Source organism: Pseudoliparis swirei, chromosome 7 (genome assembly GCF_029220125.1).
Source record: "Pseudoliparis swirei isolate HS2019 ecotype Mariana Trench chromosome 7, NWPU_hadal_v1, whole genome shotgun sequence".
In the NCBI taxonomy this organism is placed as follows: domain Eukaryota; kingdom Metazoa; phylum Chordata; class Actinopteri; order Perciformes; family Liparidae; genus Pseudoliparis; species Pseudoliparis swirei.
Genome location: NC_079394.1, coordinates 10,463,995 through 10,476,888, shown reverse-complemented (window position 1 = coordinate 10,476,888; position 12,894 = coordinate 10,463,995). Strand labels below are relative to the sequence as shown.

Below are 12,894 nucleotides of genomic sequence, written 5' to 3'. Positions count from 1 at the left end.
ATGTTTCACTCATTTACAATGTAGAATTACATTTAAATGGGGTTAACATAAATGAATAAACATAGTTAATGTATAAAATAGGTATTAAGGGTGCACAAGAGATGACCAGTGTATTACAAGTAGTCTGAATTGTGAGGGAAATGTCATTGTTTTTGCAATTGTCCCTCATCCCCCATAATTCTCAAACAGTGAAGTCAAATGATCAGTAATTGGTCAGGGATATTGCACTAAAAGCATAAATCAATGATAAACGGGGTAACTCGTGTCTCAGGCTTCAACACAGACGCACCAAGTAGTTTTAATGTGTGTCATCAACCGACTCCTCTGAATACACAACAGGCTTTTAAGTGATCCGCCCCCGGAGAGGAAGCACAGGCTCATATCAAGCTGAATATGGTTTATGAGGGAGGAGTGAGTGAGAGAGGTTCATCGGTCTGCATCATTCGCTGAATAAGCTGGGTTATTTCTTCCAATGCGAGCAGAGACCTTCACGATCTTCATTTTCTGGACTTAACTAGCACGGCCGTTCATTGACATCATTCATGTTTCTAATGTGTCTCTCAGTGGGGAAGTGAAGACGGTATTTATTTATATTTTTAAGGCGAGTTGTTTTTTATCACCTCTTATCATTGCTGGAAATCCTCTGTCTGCACGGTGGGCATCCCAAACAAAGAAGGTGAGTCATTTTAATTGACAAAAAGTTTAATTCTGCATAATAATCTTCCAACACTTGATTGATTATACATGGCATGAAGTTTTGTCAAGGGTTCATGCATCAGATCCTAACTTGTGAAACTGACTTTTTCTCAAACATGTAGGGCAGAATAACATGTTGCGCATATAGAAAGCATGCAGACCAACGTAAACTAGTTGAATTAAAAGCGACGTCAGTGTTTGGTTTCCCCACCTGGGAAAACAAAAGCAAGCAGGAACTAAACTGAAGTAAATTCATTGCCGTGAGTGGCCCCACTGCATTCCTGTAGGCACTTGCCCGTTGTCCCATAATGGATCAAGCTGTTGTGGGTCCTGGGCCAAAGGTTTGGCGTTGGGCCCCTGATAACCACGCCCACTCCACCTGTAACCGCTGCATGAGCCGGGCAGGTTCACACTGCGTATAATAAAAGCTCCGGCTATGTAAACAAACGTACTGTTATCTATCGTGCAATTACCGCTTGGAACTTACTACCTCCTCGTTTAACTCACATGAGTAATAATTTGTCATTCAAAAAACAATTAAAGGCGCACCTAAGAACATTCACCACTTGACGTATTCTATTGCTTTTTAGTCATCTGATTTTCTTTTTCTTTTTCTTTGTATGAATTAAGTTGAATTGCATAACATATATCTTATCCTTCAACTGTACTGTGCATCTGACTGCACTATTTTTTACTTTGTTGTACTATTTTTAACTGTTGGTTTCACGATATGTTTTGTATGTATTGTATTTTGTCCTTTCTGTGGACCCCAGGAAGATTAGCGGTCGCTAAGGCGTCAGCTAATGGGGATCCAATAAATAAACAATAAACAACAATATGTAAATAAAGCGCGGGGGGAGCTGGATTTACAACAATGGCAACCTGCAGGTCAGAAAGGTGAAGCAAGGCAGGAGCGCCTTAAACCCGCATTCTTTCTCACGGCCCATAGGGGGAGACACCTCTGGTTGCAAAAAGAAGTTTGATGGTATTGAAGTGTCGGAGAAAATGACTTGTCGCTTGATTTATTAGTAAATTATGGTCCCATTTAGAGTAAAATAAGTGATAAAGCAGAGTATGGTTTTAGGGTGTGGCTACCTTGTGAGCGACAGGTCGCTACCACGTTGTGTGTTTTAGAGTCATAGCTTTAAACCCTTTCGTAGTGCATTATAAGGTCATGAAAGTTAATTGGAATACTTTGGTTGCCTAAAAATGTTTTATTTAGTGTTCAGTTCACGAGTCGTTTCTGGTTGCATAAAAATCAAGAGGCAGACGGACAAAATCACGAATTTAAAGCTTAAAAACTCGTCCACAAACCAATTGGTGACATCGCGTGTTTGATTCTACATTAATGCTCTGAATTTAGAATTTAGTACCTTTAATAAGTTCCCCAAATCTGTTCTCTAGTAACACATAGCTATCTACTGTACAGTCCTCCATGAGGGAAGTATTTAATGAATCATTAATTGAATCATTAATGGAATCATCAATTTCATGTATGCTATCAAGTCGTTACTAATTCATTTCTCACTTGTTTCTCAATTAACTTATCGTTAGCTACTCTTTAAAATGTGATTATCAGAGACTGATTAACTAACGGTCAGCCGTCCTGCTCACTCTGTCAGCAGCCATGTTACCACTGAGCGTCCAGAGGTTGTTACCAGGAAGCTGAGTCGGTTGATGTTTGTGCCTCCGGTGCTTCCACTGCGTAGCAGGACGAGGAGGAGGTGGGGCTGGGTGGGGGAGGGGGGTTGTTTTCTTGGTGATGCTGTGGGAGGGTTTGGGCCTAATTGAGTAAATGCCCATCTTTAATTCACTTTCCAATTGGAGAAAACATTTCAATCTGGATAGAAAGATAATTTTTCATTTGAATAATTTCTGAGCAAAATTCATGTGCTAAAGATCCTAAAGAAATACCTCACTGTCCCTTGTTTGACAATAATTATAAATAATTAAACCTCATGACAGTTGTTAGGAATCGCTTGTATCGGTGAGAGTCACTGCCGCATCTTTCAGAGATTCATTATTTTCATCCCTGTCCTCTGGGATTTTAGTTTTGGACCAACGAATGAGACGTTATGATACGCTGCAATATAACACCGACATCAAGACGACTGAATGCCATGGGAAAGGCGAGGAGGAAGGAGACCAACAACAACTCTATTTGTAAGTCAAATAGGACGAACAAGAAAAAAACTACTGATAACTATCAACTTTTAAATTACAAAGTCTTTGGTATTGATAAAAACATCCCGTCTGACCCAAAAGGAAAACCCTGACTCAAAGACCTCTGTGCTCCACACAGCTGTTATCTCCCCAAACCTCAACGTAACCTCCAGAAACAATCCCTCCAGGGACCTCGGCTCCACAAGAACAGCAGGTTTGTGTTTGTTAAGCCTTTTATGGACAAAGGCACACAGATATCAGACTTGTGATCCGCAAATGGAGAATAGATCATATGGCTCATATTTCTCAGAAGAAATGCCCCGAAGACCTAAATTAGCATAAGACTGAGTACATCTTAAAACCCTCTGTACACCTGAGAAAAACTTTCCCATCACATGTAAACATCTGATTTATTGTATTATAGCGGCACTGGACACTTTGTTTAAAACATTTATCTAAAATAAGCAATAATCGAACCCAAAGTTTGGAAAAACCATCATATATAATTATTTATTATTTACACTTATAGATTCAGCTGACCTGCTTCATCAGGACTTTTTTGGGGTGTGGTTGGATTCGATTTAACTTCCAGGGTTGCCAAACTAAATAAAACATCTCTCAGCATTTTCTGATTCAAGTGTTGCCCAATCCTAATTGGTTGGTTGGATGCGTGACATCTCCAGCATCACCTTTCTGCAACATGAGCCCCATCTCAGCCGTCGCTGTTGATGCTCCGGAAGATCAGGACAGGATGTCCTCTCTCCGGTTCACGTACGTCTGATTCTCAGGAAGTCTTCACACACCGCTCTTCCACTGCCGGGTTCAAGAGGGGCTGTTCCCAGATCAGCACCCCCACAGAGCCCAACACTGACATGAGCGCTTTGGCAAACTCTCGTGGGTTTATCAACACATTCACAATCTTTAAAAGAACAAGTAATTCGCAAAGGCCTAATTGCATCGGTGGAATTATAGACTTGACGGTATAAAGCATAAGAAGTAACGGTTTATGGGGACACATGCTTGAATTTCTAGTTTGTTTGTTTTGTTTTTGTTTTATATATATATAATATATATATATATATATAAGGTTCTTTGGAACAAGTTTTTTAAGCAATCATAGGTTAGGGCACTTATAAGCTAGATAGCTTCAGCCTGAACCCTTTCGGTCAGCCACATTTATCTTTCTTCTTTTTTTAAATTACTGGTTGTTATATATTTTGCTGATCGAAATAGATAAACTCATTCATTCAATTATTTTATAATCTCAAAAAAGTATAAAAAGTCCCCTTCAAAAATAATAAGCTGGCCTGTATTCTACCTGCAACATGTATTTAAATGGTTGATTTCCTTGTTGGAGTGTTAACGCCTTTGTGAAGGTGTTTGGGTTAAAAGCTTGTTTGTAGTGCATTCTGGGAAAATGCCTTGAAAATAAGTCTCAGATGATGAAATGATGATGAAATGCTACAAATGATGAAATGTCGATTCTATTTTAGTCAAACAGATCTGATACTAACGTGTGTCTGTTGAAATTCACTTCCTTTACTGTCAAATCATTTCCTCTTTTCCCCTTCTGCTCCTTTTTCAGCGACTTTTGGTTCCATTGATGTGCGCCGTCTGCATCCTCTCCGCCCCTCGGGGGGTCTGTGGGAAATCGAGGCTGAGGGAAGAGGACATCAGAGGCTGCGTGGGGAGTCACGAGACATGATGGCTCCATCCGAAGTTTAACAAACCAGAAGCGTCTCCCCGAACAGGTGTGAAGCACCGACCTTGTCGGCCGAGCTCGGGGTAGCTGCCGGGCCGCAGCGATGGTCGTTGAGGCGAGGTTCCCTCCCTCCTCATCATCAGTGACCTCGCCCTTCATCTCACCATGCTGAAAGACCCCGTCGCCACCTCCTGCTACATCGTGGTGGAGCTGCTGATTGCCGTGTTCTCCGTGCTGGGCAATGTGCTGGTCTGCTGGGCCGTGTGCCTCAACAGCAACCTGCAGAGCATCACCAACTTCTTCGTGGTGTCGCTGGCGGTGGCCGACATCGCCGTCGGCGTCCTGGCCATTCCCTTCTCCATCGTCATCAGCACCGGCTTCTGCTCCAACTTCTACGGCTGCCTCTTCATCGCCTGCTTCGTGCTGGTTCTCACTCAGAGCTCCATCTTCAGCCTGCTGGCCATCGCCATCGACCGCTACATTGCAATCAAGATACCGCTGAGGTCAGTGACCCGGGGTCTGACAGAGGACACACAGAGAAATGTTCGCCTTTAAAATAAGGGGTTGATACTTCTTAAGTAGTGGCTTTGGTAATGGTTAGTACATGATATTATATTGTTTTAAGATGTTAATAAGAACCCCTATTCGGTTTCCAGGTTTTAAAAAAAGACACATAATTCCCTTGTCTGAAATTCAAACAATTTGTTCATTATTAATGACCAATTAACTCTTAACTGCTGCAAACTAGAGGGAAGGAAATGAAGAAGATGTATTAATGGTTTATGAAAACATTCATAATTGCAAAACAACAAAATGAATTATTCACAATCCGGAAACCCAGAAGTTAAAAAGGAGCCCTGAATAGTTTCCTTATTAAGTTATTTATCAAGCATTTGTGAGTGGAATATTAACTTATAAAAAGTAAAGAAATGATGCCTTATGAAAAGTGGTATCAGAACTGTAAGAATATTTTAAAAAACAGCCAAAGTACAAGAGGTAATGTTCTTAATCAAAAAGAAAGAAGGCATTTGAGACGTGCCATCTCGTGCTGTCTTCTTTATTTTCGGTCTAATCTGTTTGGTCTTCTCAGGCGGTGGATATTGTACATCTCTCAGTCAGGACGTGACATTTGAAACAGGAACTCTTGGCTGAATAAGTGCGTCCAGAAATGGCGTCTCCCACGAGGCCACGTCCCCCCGGAGCGGTCAAATGAATTGTGAATCTTGAATTGCTTCTACAGACTGTGGGACCCCCCGGTAGCCCCCCGTGTAATCTCAGTTTATTATTATTTCAGCGTATTTTCAGACGGCGGCGAGGATTTAGCGTTGAAATGATCTAAGGCCAGAACGTCTCCAGACGTTGACACGCTGACCGGGGATCAGTGTCACGCTGTGACTCATCATAATAAAAACACCCTCAGTGTCAAAATGGAGATCGGCCTTCCTGTTGCCCCTCCAGCTGAAAGATACACCAGCATTATCCGTATTGTTTTTTGCCTCCCTGATGGGGGGGGGGGGGCGCTTAACCTTTGCACTTTAACATTTCCAGAATGTGCTAGAAACAAGGAAAACGTCTCAGCTGCTCTCCCACACAGGCGTCCTCTAAATAGACTCTTCCTACAAGGAGTCCTGGAGGACCGTGTTTGTTTATCCTCTCTCTTCCAGTTCCGGGAGGGGAAGTGCTTCAAAAGGAGCAATAAGCGGATTAAATTATAAAACGAGGGGAACTTCACACACTGTTTGCAAAAGATTATTAAATACAGTTTGCCGTTTTGAGCCGATGCCTGACGTTTTGTCTCGTCCTCCCTCTCCAGGTACATCGGCTTGGTGACGGATCAGCGGGCTCAAAGCATCATCGCCATCTGCTGGGTTTTATCCATCGTCATCGGCCTGACCCCCATGATGGGCTGGCACGAGCGGTCCACGAGCCCCAACATCACCTGCCCGGCCGGCCTGATGAGGTGCCTGTTTGAGGAGGTGGTGGTCATGGAGTATATGGTCTACTTCAACTTCTTTGCCTGTGTGCTCATCCCCCTGCTGCTGATGTTGGCCATCTACCTGTGCATCTTCATGGCTGCTCGCCGCCAGCTCAAACTGATGGAGGTGAAAGCGGTCCATGGCGAGAATTCCCGCTCCACGCTGCAGAAGGAGGTCCAAGTCGCCAAGTCTCTGGCCATCATCGTCGGGCTGTTTGCCGTCTGCTGGCTGCCGCTACACATCATCAACTGCTTCACCCTCTACTGTCCTCAGTGTGAGCGGCCTCCCGCCTGGATCATGTACGTGGCCATTATCCTGTCCCACGCCAACTCCGTGATCAACCCCTTCATCTACGCCTACCGCATCCGGGAGTTCCGACAAACCTTTCGCAAGATCATCTGGCGCCACATCCTGGGCAAGCAGGAGCTGCTGGGGAGCGGCAGCAGCACTCGCGGCTCCAGCAGGTTTACGACCAACAGCCTGAGCTTTGACCTCTTCACCGAACACAGCGGCAGCTTCCGCTCCTACCGCTGCCTGACTCACATGTCGCCTGTAGAGGGCGGCGTGGTGGAAGTGTCCCGCCCCCCTCTGTCGGTCATCATCTCCCACTGTCCTAGAATAGGCCCTTGTCCACTCAGACGGACTCAAATCCCCAGAGGGCAGCAGCAGCAGCAGCAGCAGCTGGACTGCGCTGGACCCGAAGTCCTGGAGGATAAGGACAAACAGAACCTCGGCTCCGGCCGGGTTTCCTCGGTGTTGAGCAGAAAGAGCTGCTTTAGCGAGCTGGCAAAGGTGTTGTGACTCGTTCACTGATGGAGAAGGAACACTGTGAGCGGATAATGTCACGAAGATGATGGAAATCTCCTCGCCATGAGAAACACTATTTAAACACAGGGATGTGTTAATTTAAACCAGACTAAAAGTCCAAGAGCACTGCTAGTGACCCAAAGAGGTTGTGTAGCCTCACATCACCACTCGTGACACCTCGACCGACACTTCTTTATTTGTTCAGGCACTTCACACTTCACCGATGGCTTCGCATTCAACTCAACAAACAAGGTTACGAAATGCTTACGGAGAGTTAATGTCTCATCCAGCTGCCGAGATGGAAAAGAAGATGCAGGATTGACCTCCACTCCCTTGAATCTACTTGTTTACCAGCAGGTTGAAGTATGCCTGTAAATAGCATCCTGCCATTTCTGGTATTTGGCTGAGGACGAAGACTTTTTAACACATTGTTGGTACATTTTTTAATTGTTCAGGGATGGGAAGTGTGGATAAACACGCACTCTGATGGATTTCATCCTACAACACATCACCATGGGCAGAGGATTATGTCTTATGCAGTCTTGCCCCCTCATGTGCACCATATTAAGATGCAGTCCACCCTGAGGACCTGCACAGTGTCACCCGTCTGCTTACAGAGGTTCACGCTCATTTGTAGAAGGTTTTAAATGTTTCACATTCGGCTTTTCCCCTCTTCTCACATTGTGATCCAGCTGCATAACATCGACCAACAGCAACAGTACTTCCCCCGGTGGCAGATTGGTTCATCTGAGCGATGTAATGTTTCACATGTGTAAAAGCTCCAGTGATGCGATGCTGCCATGTGACCTTGTGTTTTTTGTTTGCTCGGTGTGTCAATGTGACTTGTTTAAATTATATTCATGTTAACGTCTGTGTTTTGATGACTGTCTGGGAAATAATGACCGGGGGATTGTAAAAGTCAATATATTAGAACTTGTGGAAGCAGTTCTGGTTTTAATCGTCCTGATGAATGCGCCCTCCCTCCAGAGCACCGGTTGCTTCCTGCGTGATCACGAGCAGACTCAGTCCTGTCTTTAAAGCTCCTGAAAGGAACTTTCATTGTGTTGATTTTGGTGGTTCCTGTGTGGCTTTTACGAGCACCAGGGTTCTTTTGACTGGATCAGGGTCTGACGGTCTGCTCCACTGGTCCTGGTTCTGGTTCTCCCTTGCCTGCCTCCCATCCAGCAATACGATCCGGGTCTCCAGCAGCGTGGTGTCGGTATCCCAGATGCTCTGCTCCTGGCTGCAGGAGGAGGTGCTGCTCCTCCTTCTGACGGCCGGTGAAAGAGAAGCCGGATCTGGTGTTTCCAAAGTAGTCTGCTCACTCCTGGAGGCCCTGCTAGAATGTCAGCTGAGGGAGTTTCTGGTGACCCTGCATGATTTTATTGGTGTATGTAGGTCATAGTTTTACACTGAGACTGTTTCTTAACCAGTTTAAAGTTCTCCACAGTAACTTTAAATAAAACACATTTAATTTTCAAATGTTTGCGATGCTATTTGCATTCAGCGATGGCCACCATGGCCCAGTCCTCCTCCAGTAGAGCAGCTCCAGGCTTCCCACCAGACAGGGTCATGTTTCATATCAGATCTAGTAGTCTATATAACTGAGTCAGACAACTGGTTTGCTTATTCTGGGAAATGGTTAATCAAGTAGTCAAACTATCTTTAGAGTTCTTTATTTTCAATAGATGTCATGTGACCAGAAGGAATCAATTCCAGAGTAACAACACATTCAATGAGTATGACAGAGTGTATGAAGAGTTGGTCGTAGTCATGGACCACGATCCAGACCTCCATGATCCATCAGGCAGATGGAGATAGAGAGGAGGAATGGGCGGAGCATCCGTAGGGCCATGGCATCAGACCCAGCCGGGTCTAATGGATACACTTATTTGTTTGACCTAAAGGAAGCAGAGGGAAGCAGCATTTCTCAGAGGTGTATGTTTGTCTTTTAACGTCAAGCTAAACGGCTGATAATGGAACTTTTACTGTTTACATACTTTTAGCTGGTTTCAGCAAACATCTTGGATAAATCCAGTGAACACGAGTTGCCCGGCAGCAAACAGACAAAGTTAGCAACAAGCTGGTGAACACAGTGGAGTGTTTAGCGGCCAATGAACAGTTTGCTGTAAACGAGACACATCGTCACCCTGGAAACAAGTTGTGGACCACGACAGTGACGTAGTGGTCTGCAGGCTTTCAAACAAAGCGCTGATTGAGGTGTTGCGACATTTTCCACATGGTCACTGTTGCATTACTGGTAGTTTTTCTATATAAATTAAGAGTTTTAGTGAGACTGCCTGGCACATTTGTCACTGGATTCATTTAAACGATCAGTCATTTATTTCATAGTTATTTAAGCTCTGTGGAAAAAAACCACACACATTTAAAACGATGCTTCTTGTGGAGAAACTCATCTCAACCAACTTCTGACTGTCAGCAGTATTTATATTTTTTTTAAATGTGCACAAACTGATCGCATACAAAATATGACATTTCGACCAATCAGCTGTCGGGAATCATCATCAGCCTCTCACTATCCTCCTCCTCCTCCTTCTCCTCTGTTTTGGGGGGATTTAATAGTGATTATTGTTGTCCCTCGTTAGTTATTTCTGAACTAAGATTAAAACTGGATTAAAACTCACCACCATGGGTTTTACAGTCAGTAGGTAGACACCGTGTTGTGTCTGGCTATTTAATTTATTAGTTTCAATCTGTAGCGGGGGAAAAAATGAAGCCTATTTTTTTGTTGTCAGTCTCGACTTCACTGTCCAACAAGTTGTCGCTATAAAGTCCAGAGTGCCAGTCTGTCTGTGTGCAGAGATGCCATGGATACGGCAGTCCCTTGTCTGCCTCATTTAAAAGGCTTCTGCTTTGAAAGAAGAAGAGGTGGAGAAGAAAAGAGAGGTGTGTGTGTGTGTGTGTGTCTCCCTTCTGAGCTGAGTCTTTGTCACAAAGTGGAGACCACAATACTGATTTAACGGCCTCCATTGCTGCATTTCGGGCCCGGTCCAAACGTGTTGCTCCCGGGCTCGGTGGAAGAAGCAGGTGCTACTGGTGGTGGCAGAAGGAGCGGAGTCCAACTTCAGGACCAGAACATGTTCGTCACTATCCTGCTCGGAGGTTCGTAAAGTTCCTGGATATATTATAATATTCTCGCTGCTTTTCAAGTAGGAAAACATTCTGCCTAAGAACAAGAAGAATAAACCAGCATTATGAAATAATAGTTACGTTAATGTGCCGAATACATACGTTATTTAATAGTTGTTTTCCCCTCACAGACAGCAGGATGGAAATGTTCAATCTCAACTGTAAGCTTATAAACTTTATCCATCATCTAAAGGAGAGGTGCGGCCTGGACTTCAAAGGTACTTAGCAGCTCTCACTGTGAGTGTTTGGGACTCGCAGTGGAAGCTCGGCTGAAATCATCCATGAGTGTTGCTCACCATTCAAATTAATGTGATCTCGCTATTGAGATCATTATAGTGCAAAGCCAACATCATGCACTTAAAGCACCAACCCTATGGAGTCAGAGTGTCTGACCACATCTTAACCATGTTGACGCCCTGCAGAGAGTGTGGAGCTGATGGACAGCAGCGGCAGAGTGATGGACCTGCAGGGGAAGCAGCACAGTGTGGCTCTGGCCAGCAGCGTGCTAGCAGAGAGGCAATACTACGTCCTGCTACGCGTCTGCCGTGAGTCCATAGCTTGTCTCCATGTTTAGATGTCTAATATAAGGAAACAAGAAATGATGGTGCTTTAAAAAAAATTATAGTCTCAGAGGTAACATGTTTTTGACTGACATAGTAACTATCATATAACAATCCTAAGTGAATGTAAAAGTGCGGCATTCCCCCCCTCCTCAATACTATAACCATCTCAAGCTGATTTATTACACATTAAAGTTCATGACTTTACTTCCTTTCAGGAGACGATGACACTGGAGGTCATAAATATGTGTCTCTCCTAAACAACTTCAGCCAGAGTTATCCCGAGTTAACAGGTAACAGAGAGCAGCAGCTGCCTCACGCTGCTGTGTTCGCCATTACAATACAAATGTTGTGTTGTAGAGCTGCTGAGGAAACTGTCGAACACCGACAAGGAGCGAGACCGAAAGACGAGAGGAAGGAAAAAACCAGGCCAGACCAGGAGCAAAAAACGTCTCTGCAAATAACAAGAAACCACATCTTCAATAGTTTCTGTCATCGTCAAGACATCGAAGTCTGATTTCTTTAGACACTATGACATATTTACCCATGAGCAGGCTATCTGAATTATAACCATGCAAACAATCTCTGTTCTATATTTTTAAATGTAGGTTGTCTATGTCTAGTTTTGGCCACTTAAGTTGTAATCATGTTGTATTATTAGAAGATTGTTGACATCGGCTTCAATAAAAAAGTGAGTGAAAAAAGCAACATCATTTCATGTCTCATTTTCTCTGACAGAAAATGTTGTTTCTGTAAGAAATAACACATTAGACTTACTTTAGACATCAAGTTTAATATCAGAATCATGTGTATCCAGATATTGACCAAGTAGAGCAACTATGCCATGAAGATGACAGTTCTGCTTCAGATTTACCCAAAACTAACACAGAGATGAGGATCTAGATAGCTTCTATCTTTATCTTTTACTCTGTGGTCTGTAGCTCTAGCTTCTATCTTTATCTTTGACTCTGTGGTTTGTAGCTTTAGCTTCTATCTTTATCTTTTACTCTGTGGTCACTGGTCTGTAGCTCTAGCTTCTATCTTTATCTTTGACTCTGTGGTCTGTAGCTTTAGCTTCTATCTTTATCTTTGACTCTGTGGTCTGTAGCTTTAGCTTCTATCTTTATCTTTGACTCTGTGGTCTGTAGCTTTAGCTTCTATCTTTATCTTTGACTCTGTGGTTTGTAGCTTTAGCTTCTATCTTTATCTTTTACTCTGTGGTCACTGGTCTGTAGCTCTAGCTTCTATCTTTATCTTTGACTCTGTGGTCTGTAGCTTTAGCTTCTATCTTTATCTTTGACTCTGTGGTCTGTAGCTTTAGCTTCTATCTTTATCTTTGACTCTGTGGTCTGTAGCTTTAGCTTCTATCTTTATCTTTGACTCTGTGGTCTGTAGCTTTAGCTTCTATCTTTATCTTTGACTCTGTGGTCTGTAGCTTTAGCTTCTATCTTTATCTTTGACTCTGTGGTCTGTAGCTTTAGCTTCTATCTTTATCTTTTACTCTGTGGTCTGGAGCCGCCATGACAGCCAGTCACATCACTGCTGCACGTTGCTGAGATGTGGTTGGTACTTGGTAGAATGATGAGAAGTGTGTGGAGAGACAGTGTGTGTCTATAACACACTCTGGGAAACCCTGCAGCTCTTAAATGTCCACCAGGTGGCACTAATGAGCTAATTATACGATGTGCAGCAGGGCCCGCTGCTGTTGCCGTAAAGGAGACTAACTACAAACGAGAACAAGCAATACCTTGAGCTCTGCTGTAAAAAACCTCGACACTGCCGAGGAGAAGGAGAACTTCTCTTTTCTTGGTGCTGAAGGAGGTGAGGACATTATTATTTA

At 43.7% G+C, this 12,894-nt stretch overlaps 2 protein-coding genes across 2 annotated transcripts; both read left to right on the top strand.

Moving 5' to 3' along the window:
* The first annotated feature begins 272 nt into the window (after window positions 1-272).
* On the top strand, window positions 273-8,215 carry adora2aa (adenosine A2a receptor a). Its single transcript, XM_056419175.1, has 3 exons — window positions 273-676; window positions 4,445-5,064; window positions 6,375-8,215. Exons 2-3 carry the CDS (start codon window positions 4,727-4,729, stop codon window positions 7,336-7,338), a joined length of 1,302 nt encoding a protein of 433 aa, XP_056275150.1. The 5' UTR covers window positions 273-676; window positions 4,445-4,726; the 3' UTR covers window positions 7,339-8,215.
* Window positions 8,216-9,110: 895 nt separating this feature from the next.
* LOC130197432 (uncharacterized protein C22orf15) lies at window positions 9,111-11,518 on the top strand. Its single transcript, XM_056420129.1, has 5 exons — window positions 9,111-10,467; window positions 10,626-10,712; window positions 10,917-11,039; window positions 11,273-11,347; window positions 11,415-11,518. Exons 1-5 carry the CDS (start codon window positions 10,443-10,445, stop codon window positions 11,516-11,518), a joined length of 414 nt encoding a protein of 137 aa, XP_056276104.1. The 5' UTR covers window positions 9,111-10,442.
* The last annotated feature ends 1,376 nt before the right edge of the window (window positions 11,519-12,894 follow it).

Coding starts and splice junctions, on each gene's coding strand:
- adora2aa (XM_056419175.1), top strand. CDS start 4,727: ATGCTGAAAGACCCCGTCGCCACCTCCTGCTACATCGTGGTGGAGCTG. Junction 5,065..6,374: donor GCAATCAAGATACCGCTGAG/GTCAGTGACCCG, acceptor CTCCCTCTCCAG/GTACATCGGCTTGGTGACGG.
- LOC130197432 (XM_056420129.1), top strand. CDS start 10,443: ATGTTCGTCACTATCCTGCTCGGAG. Junction 11,040..11,272: donor CGTCCTGCTACGCGTCTGCC/GTGAGTCCATAG, acceptor ACTTCCTTTCAG/GAGACGATGACACTGGAGGT. Junction 11,348..11,414: donor GAGTTATCCCGAGTTAACAG/GTAACAGAGAGC, acceptor GTTGTGTTGTAG/AGCTGCTGAGGAAACTGTCG.